General features: G+C 44.5%; 1 protein-coding gene across 3 annotated transcripts in view; it reads left to right on the top strand.

Annotated features, from left to right (window-relative positions):
• NPC1 (NPC intracellular cholesterol transporter 1) overlaps positions 1-14,137 on the top strand; it is a 46,383-nt gene that overhangs the window by 22,236 nt on the left and 10,010 nt on the right. For 2 of the 3 annotated variants that reach the window (XM_023543937.2, XM_010586812.3), the window contains 8 exons: positions 1,488-1,561; positions 2,042-2,463; positions 3,933-4,159; positions 6,091-6,191; positions 8,557-8,659; positions 9,797-9,986; positions 10,589-10,771; positions 11,566-11,680. In XM_023543937.2, coding sequence (XP_023399705.1) covers positions 1,488-1,561; positions 2,042-2,463; positions 3,933-4,159; positions 6,091-6,191; positions 8,557-8,659; positions 9,797-9,986; positions 10,589-10,771; positions 11,566-11,680 — 1,415 coding nt within the window. The remainder of the gene's footprint in view (positions 1-1,487; positions 1,562-2,041; positions 2,464-3,932; positions 4,160-6,090; positions 6,192-8,556; positions 8,660-9,796; positions 9,987-10,588; positions 10,772-11,565; positions 11,681-14,137) is intronic. The other variant, XM_010586813.3, reaches the window with a different exon arrangement.

A 14,137-nucleotide genomic window follows, 5' to 3' on the forward strand; every position in this document is an offset into this window, starting at 1 on the left:
CGCAAGTGGATGGCTTCAACAAACAGAAGTTTATTCTTTCACAGTCTAGTAGGCTACAAGTCCAAATTCAGGACATCAGTTCCAGGGGGACTGTCATCAATCTTCCCCTGGACTAGGAGCTTCTCAGTGCAAGGAACCTGGGTCCGAAGGTTCTGGCGCTACTTTCTTGGTGGTGTGAGGTCCGCCTGTCTCTCTGCTTGCTTCTGTCTTTTGTATCTCAAAAGAGATTGACTTAAGACACAATCTAATCTTATATATTGAGTCCTGCCTCATTAATACAACTGCCTCTAAACCCACCTCATGAACATCATAGAGGCAGGATTTACAACACAGGAAAATCACATCAGATGACAAAATGTTGAACAGTCACACAATCCTGAGAATCATGGCCTAGCCAAGTTGACACGCGTATTTTTTGCAGGACACAATTCAATCCATAACATCCACTTTGATCTCTTGGTTAAGGGGGTGTCTGCTGGCTTTCTCTGCAGCAAAGTTAACAGTTTTTCTTTTTGTGGTGATCAGTATCTTGGAGGAGATGCTTTGAAACTATACTAACATCCTGTGTCTCCTCAAACTTTGACGCACTGACTACAGCATCTCTTGGTGGATGTTGTCTGCAGCCATTGTTGTGATGTTTGCCTGGTGGTGACATTGCATCTCCCTTGTTCCTTCTGCATTTACTAGTTGGACTTATTCTGTACAAAAAGCTGTCCTTTCTCCCCCATCTATTTACTTATTCAATTATTTACATCAGCATGGGCTCATGGATTTTTTTTTTTTTTTCTTATTCTGTGGGATGTAACCAGTACTGACATTTATTTTGTTACTCAAATTCTTCCAGTTCTGGTCATTGGGAGCACCTTCTGGTTGGCTTCTGTGTCTACTTGGTATGCCCCCATTCTTTTTGGAGCGCTTTCTTGTTACTTGGCATCACAGATGTTCCAGGCTCATTTTCCCTGACCCAGCCCTGGAATCAACCTTTTCCATAAGAAGCCCCGATTCCTTTTATTATTTAGAAACCCCGATCTGTACACTAGGTCTGCTCATTGCTACTGGGGAGGATGCTATTGCCATTGAGTTGATTCTGACTCATAGCAATCCTATAGGACAGAGCAGAAGTGCCCCATAGGGTTTCCAAGGAGCAGCTGGTGGATTCAAACTGCAGACCTTTTGGTTAGCAGCCAAACGCTTAACCACTGCACCACCCAGGGCCTCAAATTTTTAAATATAAATGAAGACTACATGGAGAAATGACTCCTTACTAGTTTGTTGAGGTTTTTTTTAATACCTTCTTAAATCTTCTCCTAAGGTTGGTGAGCAAAGGGACCCAGAGCAAGGGAATTTAGAGAAAGAAGACAGTGATTAGGGAAGAGGAAGAAAACAGAATGACGAAGTAAACTATGAATGGGGTGATAGGAATGTCAGCATAACAGCTGTGTTGTCATTAAGTCCCCTAATTCTACTTACACGCTTTTATTTTCCAGAAAACGGTATTTTGTCTCTGAGTACACCCCCATCGATAGCAATATGGCATTTTCCGTCAATGCCAGTGACAAAGGTAGGCACGTTTGGATGATGTTGGCATGAGTGTCCATTTCTTTCTCATGTTACACACCTGCTAGTGGTGAGCCAGTGTGCCAGTGCTGATGGCACAGCTGTGATCAGGACAGAGATGGTTCTCCCTCTATGGTACCCACAGTCTAGTCAGGGTGGCAGGTCAGAACCAAGGGAGTAGTGGGCTGGATAAGAGCAGTGAAGGAGAGGGCATAGCTGGCTGAGACCAGGAGTGGCAAGGCAGGGTTGATGGGGGAACTGCTTTAGACAGAGTGGTCCAAGAGCTTCACTGTTCAGAGGAAGGCTTGTGTGTGAGCGTTGATCCTCTGTGGGTAGGGATGTTATTCATTGTGGCAGGTGGGGAAGCAGGTGTCGCTGAGCAGATGATAGCTAGGGCCAGGCAGGCTCTTGTGCATGTCCTCTGAGGGCTGGGGTGGCCGCCGTCTGTATTGGCAGCTAATGCTTTCCCTGTTCCAACTTTCAGGAATGGCTTGGCTCTTAACCTCCACCCTCCCTTCCTCTCCCGCCCTTCCAGGGGAGGCATCCTGCTGCGACCCTCTTGGTGCAGCCTTTGAGGGCTGTTTGAGGCGGCTGTTCACACGGTGGGGAGTTTTCTGCGTCCGAAACCCCGGCTGCGTCGTCTTCTTCTCCCTGGTCTTCATTGGCGTGTGCTCATCGGGCCTGGTGTTTGTGCGGGTCACGACCAATCCCATTGACCTCTGGTCAGCCCCCAACAGCCAGGGGCGCCGCGAAAAGGAGTACTTTGACATGCACTTTGGGCCTTTTTTCCGCACAGAGCAGCTCATCATCCGATCCCCCCACACCTCCAAGCACATCTACCAGCCGTACCCCTCAGGGACCGACGTGCCTTTTGGACCTCCACTTAACATAGAGATTTTGCACCAGGTAATCTGCTGTTTGCAGAAATGAGTCCCAGGGAGAGGGGTGGACCCGGTTGTCTCTTGACCAATTGTACTTGATGTGGATTTGGGCAGAATGTAGTGTCATACACTAAAAATTTTAAAGGTAAAAAGTAAAGGCGCTTTTAACTTATTTTTCAAGAAAGTGAGGAACAGGTGTTGAACTTCTTGAAAACTGTCATTGCCCACTTCTGTATTTCCTTCACGTAGTAGTAGGTCTCACCTTTTTCTTAAGGATGAGACGAGCAGAGGAGGACTTATGCAGCATTTCTGTATGGAAACAGTGTGTTTTGAAGAATTCACCTCAGGGATTTATGAATTCTTTTTTTCCCTTGGTAGCTGAAAGTAATACGCTAGGACCCAGAGGAGCGAAGCCCTCCTGCTCTTCTGGGGGCTGGAGGAGGGGCCGCTGGGCCGTCACTGATTAACATGCAGGAGTACGTGGGCTGACTGCCAGCTCCTGACCGGCCTTTGCAGGGGTGTGCATTTGAGATGAGATGCCAGCCTGCTTCGCTTAGAAAGGCGATTAAACCTGCCCATCTTCCCCTATCATGCTAGCCTTGGAGTGAATAAACTACATCCCACTTTGTTTTAATGGAATGATCACATAATCGTTTTCCTTTAAACATTGCTCTCACCTACCAAACCCCATTGCCGTCACATCAATTCCGACTCATAGCGACCCTGTAGGACAGAGTAGTACTGCCCCATAGGGTTTCCAACGAGTAGTTGTTGTATTCGAACTGCCAACCTTTTGATTAGCAGCCAAATGCTTAACCACTGTGCCACCAGGGCCCCATGCTCTCACCCACAGAAGGTCTAAAACCTTGAAAACAAAAGTACTGTCCCAAGGCGTTCATAGAATTGTTTCTCCACCCAGTGATTATCGGTTGTTTTCCCCAAGTTGTTCAGTTTATATTCATCAGAAAGTTTATCAAGCCACCTGCTTTGTGCAAAAGATGAACAAGAGTTACTTACTCTGAGGAGCTTGGTCCCTATTAGAAAATATGGCAGTATGCATCAATAGCTGTAGTATGTAGCGAGGCAGCAGGTGAGAAGTTGTTGGTGAGGACGAGGGCCCGAGAATACCAGGTGTCTTGCTCTATCGCCCCTCTGGCCATGTTGGTCACTGCTGGAGGGGGCAGGAGGGGAGAGGTCTCTGTGTTCTAATTTGATGACTGTCTTGTTTGGGTTTGGTACCAGATAGTGGGACCCCCCCCACACACAGACCCATCTTTTTGGACGGATGCTACCAAGCAGAGTCTTTGTCCCAGTTTGCTGGACCCTAAGTTGGGCCCTTGGTGTCATCAGACCACACTACACCTTTCCCCGTGCCCCCGCTAGGAAGCATTTCCCGAAATACTTTTTATCTTTTGACCCCTCAGGGCCATCGTTAGTCAAAATCAGAGAGAAATCTGACATTTGTCTGGATTTATTTGTTTTTGCTTTTTTCAGGTTCTTGATTTACAGACGGCCATCGAAAACATTACTGCACTGTGTAACAACCAGACTGTGATGCTTCGGGACATCTGCTTGGCCCCGCTCTCACCGTATAACAAGAACTGCACCATTCTGAGCGTGTTAAATTACTTCCAGAACAGCCATTCCGTGCTGGACCACAAAGTAGGGGACGAGTTCTACACGTACGCAGACTACCACACACACTTCCTGTACTGTGTACGGTGAGTATACTGTGCGTGGTGTGTATACTGTGCATGGTGAGTGGCCAGAGGTGTGTTTGCTTCTGGGAAATTACACTTCAAGGAGACAGTCATTCATGTATCCCCTAGATATTTGAATTCCTGCTGTTGCTAGAAGGTGCTAGAAACACAGCCATAAACAGACAAATTAAAACCCTGCTCTCTGAAGCTGACATTCTAATGCGGGGAGACAAAGGATGAAAAAATAAATATATAATACAATGTGGGATAGAGAGGGTGCCGTGCAGGAAGATAAAGCAGGATATGGAGATAAAAGCAGTGGAGTGTACTGCTATAGAGAGAGCGGGCAGGGAAAGGAAAGCAGGAAGCCTCGAGAGGGACACGTGCTCCAAGCAGAATGAGCACCAAGTACAAAGGCCCTGTGGTGGGCGTGCTCACGTGGTACATGATGAAGGAACAGCAGGCACCCCTCAACCTTGAACCCATGCCCCAGTTGATAACGCACAGCTTTGTGTCCCACACCACCCTCTAAGGTTTTGTTGAGCTAGTTTCGTAGTACAAAACTAGAAGCCTATAGTGCTTTTTCTTGCCTTTCACATATAAATTTATATCATGATATCAAGTTCACCTTCAAGTACACTGCTCACCTAACCACGTCTCAGAGCTGAGCCCTCTGACACTTGTCCTATTTGGTGACCTCAGGTTCTGAGTGTTTGTTGTTAGACTATGACCCTCAAGGCCATTGGGCTGTTTATTTTGTGGAAGCCACCTGTAAAAAGTTGAGCTGTACTGACATAAAACAATAAGTACATATCTGTGTGCCCTGAACCAGAGCTCTCAGCAAGGTGGATGGTAAAGGGAAAGCATGGTAAAGTTGGGGGAAAAAAATTTGAATGTTACATGATTTTTATATTTGGAGAAAATATTTACTTTCTGTTATTATACAAAATAAAAATAAACAAAACATTTAGGGGAGAGGTGATGGGTGTTTTATCAAAAGAGGGCGTGGTTTTACTAGGTGGAGAAGCACTGCCATAAACAACTCCCTAGCGTCAGGAATGTGTTTGGTTCCTAATTGTTCCTGTGCGTGTCCTCCATGACCTCAGGTCCACCTTCAGCTCCTGCCTCTGTCCTCACCCTGCAGCCTCTTCTGGACTTTTTCCCCAGGGTGTCTGGCAGGAACCATAAACTCAGCCCTCCCCTCTCCCCCCCACCACAGGCCTGCTTGTCTCCCCGCACGCACCCCTGTCATTTTCTGGCAGCAACATCTACCAGTTTTTGGTACGTGGAGCTTTATTTCTACATGATCCCTCAAATCTATGATGGGGGCAGAGTCAGACCCTGGGCTGAGGTGGACTCGGGCCCCCAGCTTCAGCCCCGCAGGCTGCTTGACTGAGATGGTTAACTTGCCCCCAGGGGCACAGCCCCATCTTCTGTCAACCCTGGAGGGTGGTTGTCTGCATTAGGTGTGAGAACCTCAGTCCTGAAATGGTGGCTCCCCCTCCCATTGGTTGTCTGTCTTTCTTTTGCTACCGCGGTGCCAATCCTTAGGTCTCTTGTCTGGGCCATTGCAGACCTACTGACTGGCCTCCCTACTTCCTGTATCTTTCCCACTTCCTGACCCTCTTCCACGTTACCTCCTCCCCTTCCTGCCCCCGCCCCCCTGCAGTTATCTTGTGATATCCCTTCCCTCAGATCTCTTCATTGATCCAGTGCCTACAGGGTAAAAATTCAGACTACTTAGCATAGCATTTAAAGCCTCTTTTTCCAGTGACAACAGGTTTTTTTTAAGTGCGTGTACAGAGCTGAATTATTCAACTTAGTGACCTCAGGGCTCCCGTTGTGCCTAGGCTATAGTAAGCCTCATCAAGCGTTTGTTGTATAAATGGTTAGGTCTCTGTGATGTCTTAGACTTGCTCTAACGAGGAGGCATTTTCTGGACTTTCTGGCAGGGCTCCCACCTCTCTGAATGATACAAGCCTGCTCCACGACCCGTGTCTGGGTACGTTTGGTGGACCCGTGTTCCCGTGGCTCGTGTTAGGAGGCTACGATGGTAAGCCTTTTCTTTTCTTGTTGTTGTTCACAGTCAGATGGTAATTACAGAGATTTCAGGAACTGAGCCCTCTTAAATTCCTTATCTCTTGAAACCCAAATATCTCTCTTTTGGCTTTGGCTTTGGGATTTATTCTGGATTTTAAAAAAGTAGATTCTTTGTTCTTAACCGTTTTTAGGTCACCTGTGTCTTTGAGAAGCTATTGAAAGCTAAGAACCCCTTTCTCAGAGTAGTGTGGTTATGCACATCCCCTTACTGGGCTGTGCGGTGTCAGGGAGTTCCTAGAACCCTTGAAGCTCATCTGTGGAACTATGTGGGGTCCATGGACCTCAGATTAAGAACCCCTTTAATGGGGAAGAGGGAATATGTGAGGTGTGGGGAAAAAGAAGCTAAGCTGATGGATTTGTTTTTTCTTCTAAACCAGTTGGTTAAGAATTCAGAGGCTTTTGTAGTGGAAGATGTTTTTATAGTTGTGTTGCTAAAGAACTGGTCCCTGTAGCTCACTGGGACGGGTTGCACTTGGCATATGGGGTGAAGGTTCATGTGACATCTTTGGCACCTGAAGCCTAATTACAGACAGTTCAACAGGTTTTTCTCCAGCCCAGTGAGTAGGCCAAATGTACTTTCTCCTCCTCCGCCAGTGGGAGAGAAGGAGTTGTGACTTATATTTTTAAAATTTATTGTGCCTCATATGGAGCTCTGGTGGCACAGTGGTTAAGAGCTCGGCTGCTAACCAAAAGGTCTACAGTTGGAATCCACCAGCCGCTCCTTGGAAACCCTATGGGGCAGTTCTCCTGTGTCCTATAGGGTCGCTAGAAGTCAGAATCGACTCAAGAGCAACCAGTTTTGTTTTGTTTTTTTTTGGTTTGGTGCCTCATATGATAATATGGCATTGCCAGTCAATGGGGAGAAGACAGTGTTGGCAATGGGCTAATTATATGGAACAAAAAAATAGATTGGAGCGCTACCTTACTCCTTACACCAGAAAGAAAAAAGAAAAATTCCGGGTGGATCAAAGATTGAAATGTAAGAAGTAAAACCATTAAATAGCTAGAAGAAAACACGGGGGGATTTTTTATCTTAAACTGGAGAGGACATTTCCAAACAAAACACAAACTCAGAAGCTGACAGGAAAGACTGACAAATTTGACCACATAAAAATTTAAAATTCCTGTGTGGAGGAAAAATACCATAAAAGTAAAAAACAAATGACAAATTGGAGAGGAAGTATTATTATAAAGGACATCCTTAATATATAAAGAGCTCTTTTTTTTTTAATCAACAATCCAGAGTAAGAATGGGTAAGGAAATATAAAAGTTAGCAAAAGAAGAAATAAATGGCTTTTAATTATATGGGAAAATACTTGACCTCACTCCTAATTAGTGCAAGGCATTTCATTTCTGTTTTTCTACTTGACGGATTGGCAAAGATCTAAGACTGATAAAATCCTGTGTCGGTGAAAGTGTGGGAACCTGTGTGTCGTTGGTGGAGGGTAAATTGGTTACTACAGCGTCAGCACCAGGAAGGCAGGGATTGTTCTCTCTCCTGTTACTCACTGGTGTATCCCTAAAGTAATGCCCAGCACAATAAATATTTTATCAAATAAAGGAATTAAAAAACCTTCTTGGGATGACACTTTGGGAGAGTTTATCAAAATGAGGAATACACACAACTTTTTGATTCAGTGATTGTAAGAATTTCTTCTACAAATATGTACTTCACATATTTAAAAAATACTTATAAGGTTATTCTCAGTAGTTTTGTTTGTTATACCAGAAAAAAAAAAAAAAGGAACAATGTCCATGGAGTGGAGATTGGTTAACTTATACTAGAAAATACTATACGGCCGGAAAAGAATAGGAAACTCCTTATGTACTAAAATGGAATCGTTTCCATGACATGTTGTAAATCTAAGGTGCAGAAGAGCACGTTACTGTCTGTGTAAATGAGGACGGGCAAGAGCGAATATGCGTGTTTGCTGGCATGTGCACAGAGTATCTCTGGAAAGCTGCACAGGTGGTCACAGTGTGGGAGGAGAACGGCCGGAATGGAAGGGGCACTGGGAAGGAGAGAGTCTTTTCAGTGAATACCTTTCTGCTTGGTTTGTAATTTCTACCATGCATGTATTGTGTAGTTTAAAAAAAAAAAAAAAAGGTATTCTTTGTGAATTATAACTTTTTCTACCTCAGACAGAGAAACCTTTTTCTTCATTAACTGAACTACAAAGGCTGTTTCCGTGAACTCCTTTTCGTACTTGGAGCTCAGGCAGTGGCGTCAGCAGCTGTGTGGCCATCTTCCCTTGTGCTTATCGAGTTTTCTGCGTGCTCGTAACTCTCCTTTTGATGTCACACTTTTCCTTTCTAGATCAAAACTACAATAACGCCACCGCCCTCGTGATTACCTTTCCTGTCAATAATTACTACAACGACACAGAGAAGCTGCAGAGGGCCCAGGCCTGGGAAAGAGAGTGAGTTGCTAACAGGGGTCTAGACACACGGCCCTTCCTTTGCTAGAAGCCGGACACTTGCAGCGAGTGCTTACTTGGCTCTACTGAGTTAACCAACCTCAGATCTAAGAGACAATCATTTTTCATCGACACTAGTGATGCTAAGAAGAAGAAACTTGTAAACAGATATCTATCACAAGTATGCCAAAGTATATGTATGAAAATATCCTTGCAGTGTTTTGTAATAACAAAAACTAGGAGCAAGCTGAGTGTGCATTAGTGAGGGAGAAGTTAAATTAAGAATGTCATTGTTGCACAATAGAATATTATGCAGTCATTAAAGTGAGCAGGGAGCCATGATGGCACAGTGGTTAGCATTCGGCTGCTACCACAAAGTCGGTGGTTCAAATCCACCAGCTGTTCCATAGGAAAAAGATGTGGCAGTCTGCTTCCATTAAGATTTACAGCCTTGGAAGCCCTATGGGGTAGTTCTACTGTGTCCTACAGTGTTGCTAGAAATTGTAATCAACTCAGCCACAATGGGTTAAAGTGAGGGAGCTAAGCAGCCCAAGATGTATTAAATAAAAAGCTGCAGTCAACACGTTTAGGTAAATATATACTATACGTGCTGTCTGTGCTTAGGAAAAATATCATGAGTATGACCCGAGAGATTAACTGTGGTTGTTGCTTCTAGGGAGTGGGAAGAGGGGACTTTGGAGGACAAGGGCCTTTTACTCTTCACTTTATGGCCTTTGGTTTTTTTTACCTTTTGTTCTGTGGGCAAGTTATATCATTTATGATAATATACTTCATTTGAAAATCTTTTTTTGAAAAAAATAAATAGGGCAAATGTGAGCCAATTTATTTTGATGAAATATGTATAACGGAACATTTACCATTTCGACCATTTTTACGTGTACAATTCAGTAACGTTAATTATGTTCACCATGTTGCCCAACCACCACTTATCCTCAGCCTGCTCTGACGGTAGCAAACTCAGCGTGTCTGGAACTGTGGCTGTGATCTGGTCTCAGTCTACAAGACCCTAATGTGGGACAAAGGTTAAGTAGGCTTAACCTTTGTGTCATCGAAGTTGGGAAGATGTTTCTCATTTAGCTGTCACTAAGTTTTCACTACAAAGTGTTACTTCTTCTTTAGGTTTATTAATTTTGTGAAAAATTATGAGAACCCAAATCTGACCATTTCTTTCACTGCTGAACGAAGTATTGAAGATGAGCTAAACCGTGAAAGCAGCAGCGATGTCCTCACTATTGTCATTAGCTATGCCATCATGTTTTTCTACATTTCCGTTGCCTTGGGGCACATCAAAAGCTGCAGCAGACTTCTGGTAAGCGGAGTGTGACTGTGAGTGTCTGTGGGTTAGAGAGAAATGACACTGCATGACATATCGTATTTTTGCCCCCGTTGTTGTTATTAGGTGCCGTCAAGTTCCTTCTAACTCATAGTGACCCTGTCTCCTATCACTGTGTACAACAGAACGAAACACCGTCTGCTTCTGCACCATTCTCACAATTGTTGCTATGCTTGAGCCCATCATTGCAGCCACTGTGTCAGTCCCTACTTATTTTGCTCTTACTTATTCCTAATTCATGATGTCCAGAACTGCCTTAAATGCCCCTGTGTTTTAATTATATGCAGCATCTCCGTTTCCTGTACCTATTTCCTTCAGTTCCAGTGTTTTGGCTTATCTTAAACTTCACATTTAAATCACATAATCTAGCCTTTTCTGATTTGTCCACTTGATCAGATAAGAACGTGAGCTCATAAAACACTCTGCCAGGAAACCTGGAAATGTTTCCTATCTTCTCAGGAATGAGAATTGTGCCTTTTACTGCAGATTGGATAAAAAGAAAGAAGTAAAACTGAGCCCCTTTTAATGCAGCACGTGGGACCCTAAACAACCCCCTTTGTCTGTGTTGCACCTCCCAGGTGGACTCGAAGATCTCACTGGGCGTCGCAGGCATCCTGATTGTGCTGAGCTCAGTGGCATGCTCCTTGGGCATCTTCAGCTACGTTGGGATCCCGCTCACCCTCATTGTGATCGAAGTCATCCCATTCCTGGTGCTGGCTGTGGGGGTGGACAACATCTTCATTCTGGTCCAGACTTACCAGGTGTGTTCACACGTTCTCACAGCGCTGGCCACCTGTCCAAGCCTCCGGGTCTGTCACTGGCCGTTTGGCTCCAGGCAGAGTATTTGTGAGTGTGGAAGCAAGGAGGCTTTCTTTCCTCCGTCCCCATCACGGAGCTTAAGAAGACTAGTATCCTTGTCCTGAGCATTTCAGGACCAAGAATTTCATCCCCTTTGGTTGGTGGAATAGACACAAAGTGAGAATTTGGATTTGAAATAGTATCTTTTTCCCATGTGTGCAAGAAGAGCTAACAAGCTTTTGGAAAATATTTTGGGTACAAGTGCTACTAAAATGACTCTTGACATAGTATAGAAGAACTATACATTTGTTCAAAGGTGCCACTAAAAAGAAAAAGTCAAGACATGCCCCTCTGTTGTAGAAAATGGTCTCGACCGATTGGTTCTCCCACAGTCCCCTTGTCCATAGCCCGTCGCCTGAAGTGGAGGCGCAGTGGCATGGCACAGGATCATTGAATGGTCCACCCACTTGCAGCCTGTGTGCCATGCATTTTTTCTGATAATGTAATCAAGTCTTTCCTCGAGTTTCTCAAAAATTATCTAGCTCAGGAGTGCAGAAATGCTCTAAATGAATTACCATGAGAACTTTGGCATCCCCCACCAAAGTTTATATGCTTATAAAGCATATACTATAAGTAGATGCTGCTAATCGTTTTTAGCTACTGTTGAGTTAGCACAAGGCAGCAAAGAGCATGACATTGGTATTTAGGGAGAGACTTTAACATTGCAAATTTCATGTATTTTTGTTTGGTTTTTTAGAGAGATGAACGTCATCAAGGGGAAACACTGGATCAACAAGTGGGCAGGGTCCTGGGGGAAGTGGCTCCTAGTATGTTCCTGTCATCCTTTTCAGAGACTGCGGCGTTTTTCTTAGGTAATTACTCTCTGAACTCTGCCAGCTCTGTAGTCGGCTGAGCCTGGGAGACGCAGGAGAAGCTGGTTGCCTGAATATGCCCTTTGAGTTGCATCCTTTTCTGAGGTTTATTCTATAACTGGAAGGTATCACTTGGTGGGCCACAAGAAAAACTGAAGGTAGTATCTTGGGTATCTCTTCGCGTGTGTCTTTCTCACATTAAATTTCAGGACAGGGTTGATGTTGAAGTTTAAAGTGATGAACACCTAGAGCTCATTTTGCCACTCCCTTCTTTTGACACTCAGGGCAAATGTTGCAGTTTGGAAATGGCATTCTTGTGTAGCCACAGAATCTTCCTCAATACACTACAACTGTCAAATCCATAGACATCGGATTGCAAGATGAAACCTTCTTGCCATTGTTCTCATAGCCAGTCTTCCTCCTCTATCCACATAGCTCAGTGGGGAAGCAGCCTCATTAATGAACAAAACCAAAAACCTGTGGCCATCGAGTCGATTCCAACTCATAGTGACCCTATAAGACAGAGTAGAACTGCCCTATAGAGTTTCCAAGGAGTGGCTGGTGGATTCGAACTACCCACCTTTCAGCAGCCAAGCTCTTAACCACTGTACCACCAGGGCTCCCCTTAGTGAGCAGAGGTTCTTAGATCTTACTTTAATACAAGGAGCCAGAGTAAACTTGGGGTGGGTGTAGGGGCCAGCAGCACTTCAGTTCTTCTTGCACATAGAGAAATCTCTAGGTAGACTTGTGAGTATGTTATCTGCCCCATTTCTGAAGGGTAGTGAGAGACAGTGACTACATCCTCTGAGGAGGAGGCTAGATGTGATCACTTAAGTCCAAAGATTTGCAACCTGTGACTCCAGCTGAAATGCGTGCGTGGACACCAGGTCATCTGACACAGGGCCATTGTAGGTGATGTCTTCAACACGGACACACCGTTAAGAGATTATTCTTCATTTCCACAGAGCAACGTACTTTTGAAACCTGCAGGCCTTATAGTCCTTTTGATGGATACGTTGGTGCAAAACAAAATCTTTTTCCCTCTATTATGAGTTAAGGCATCTGATGTTGGTTCAGAGGATTAAGGGTTTGTGTCCCTTTGTGGTTGCTTCCTTAGGAGCCCTGATGGTGCAGCGGTTAAGACTTGGCCATTAACTGAAAGGTTGGCAGTTCAAACTCACCCAGCAGCTCCATGAGAAAAAAGACCTAGCAGTCTGCTTCCATAAAGATTATAGTCCAGAAAACTCTATGGGACAGTTCTACTGTGTCACATGGGTTCACTATGAGTCGGAATCGACTTGACAGCCCCTGACAACAACAACACTTATAAGAAAACCAGTGCAAGTGTGATGATAAATTGCAGCACGCACTCTGCTTTAGGGTGGAGTGACTCGGATGACAGTAGCAGCAGTGGGGACCACAGCACCCGGAGCCTGCATGTCCACTCTAACACAGACAGGGTCTGTTGCTGGCTAAGTGCTGCTGGGGCTGATATTTTTTCAAGTGAAGCTGTAAATCTAGATTTTTGTGTACAGTTTCATTTTTAACTATTGGTTACTTAAAAAATTTTTTTTAATCTTAAAATAGCTCAGTACAGTGTGGGCCAAGCAGTCTGGCCCATGGGCTGCCAATTTGCAGTTTCTAAGTCTTACCCTAGTGCTTTTGACTTGGAGCCCCTCGTTGTAACTAAACCGAGAGGCTAATGTTGAATAACAGCTGATAGATCATGTTTCCCTCTCTGAATGAAGGATAGAAGATACTACAAGAAATGGCCTAAAGGAAGAAAACCAAAGACACAAGGAGAATATTAGCCCAGCGAACTAAAGGACCACAGAAACCACAGCCTCCACCAGCCTGAGCCCAGAAGAACTAGATGGCTCTTCTGTCACCACCAACCTCTCTGACAGGGATCACAGTAGAGAGTCCCAGGCAGAGCAGGAGAAAAGTATAGAACAAAATTCAAATTCACAAAAAGAGATAGGACTTACTGGTCTGACAGAGACTGGAGGAACCACCAAGACTATGGCCCCCAGATACCTTTCTAACTCAGAACTAAAGCTACTCTTAAAGCCCGCTTTTCAGACGAAGATTAGGCAGGCCTATAAAACAAACAATATCACACATGAGGAATGCGCTTCTTAGTTCAATCAAATATACGAGACCAGATGGGCAACTCCTGCCCGAGAGCAAGAAGAGAAGGCAGGAAGGGACAGGAAAACTGGACAAGTGGACATGAGGAACCCAGGGTGGAAAGAGGGAGAGTGCTATCACATTGTGGGGATTCCAGCTCATGTCACAAAACAATATAAATTTTTTAGTGAGAAACTAACTTGAGCTGTAAGCTTTCACGTAAAGCCACAATAAAATCTAAAACAATTAAAAGAAAAAAAGAAATGGCGTATATTAATGGTTCTTGAATTCTAATGTGTATAAATTTGCCTGTGAAGCCTTTTAAAT

This window comes from Loxodonta africana, chromosome 11 (assembly GCF_030014295.1).
Source record: "Loxodonta africana isolate mLoxAfr1 chromosome 11, mLoxAfr1.hap2, whole genome shotgun sequence".
Taxonomy (NCBI): Eukaryota; Metazoa; Chordata; class Mammalia; order Proboscidea; family Elephantidae; genus Loxodonta; species Loxodonta africana.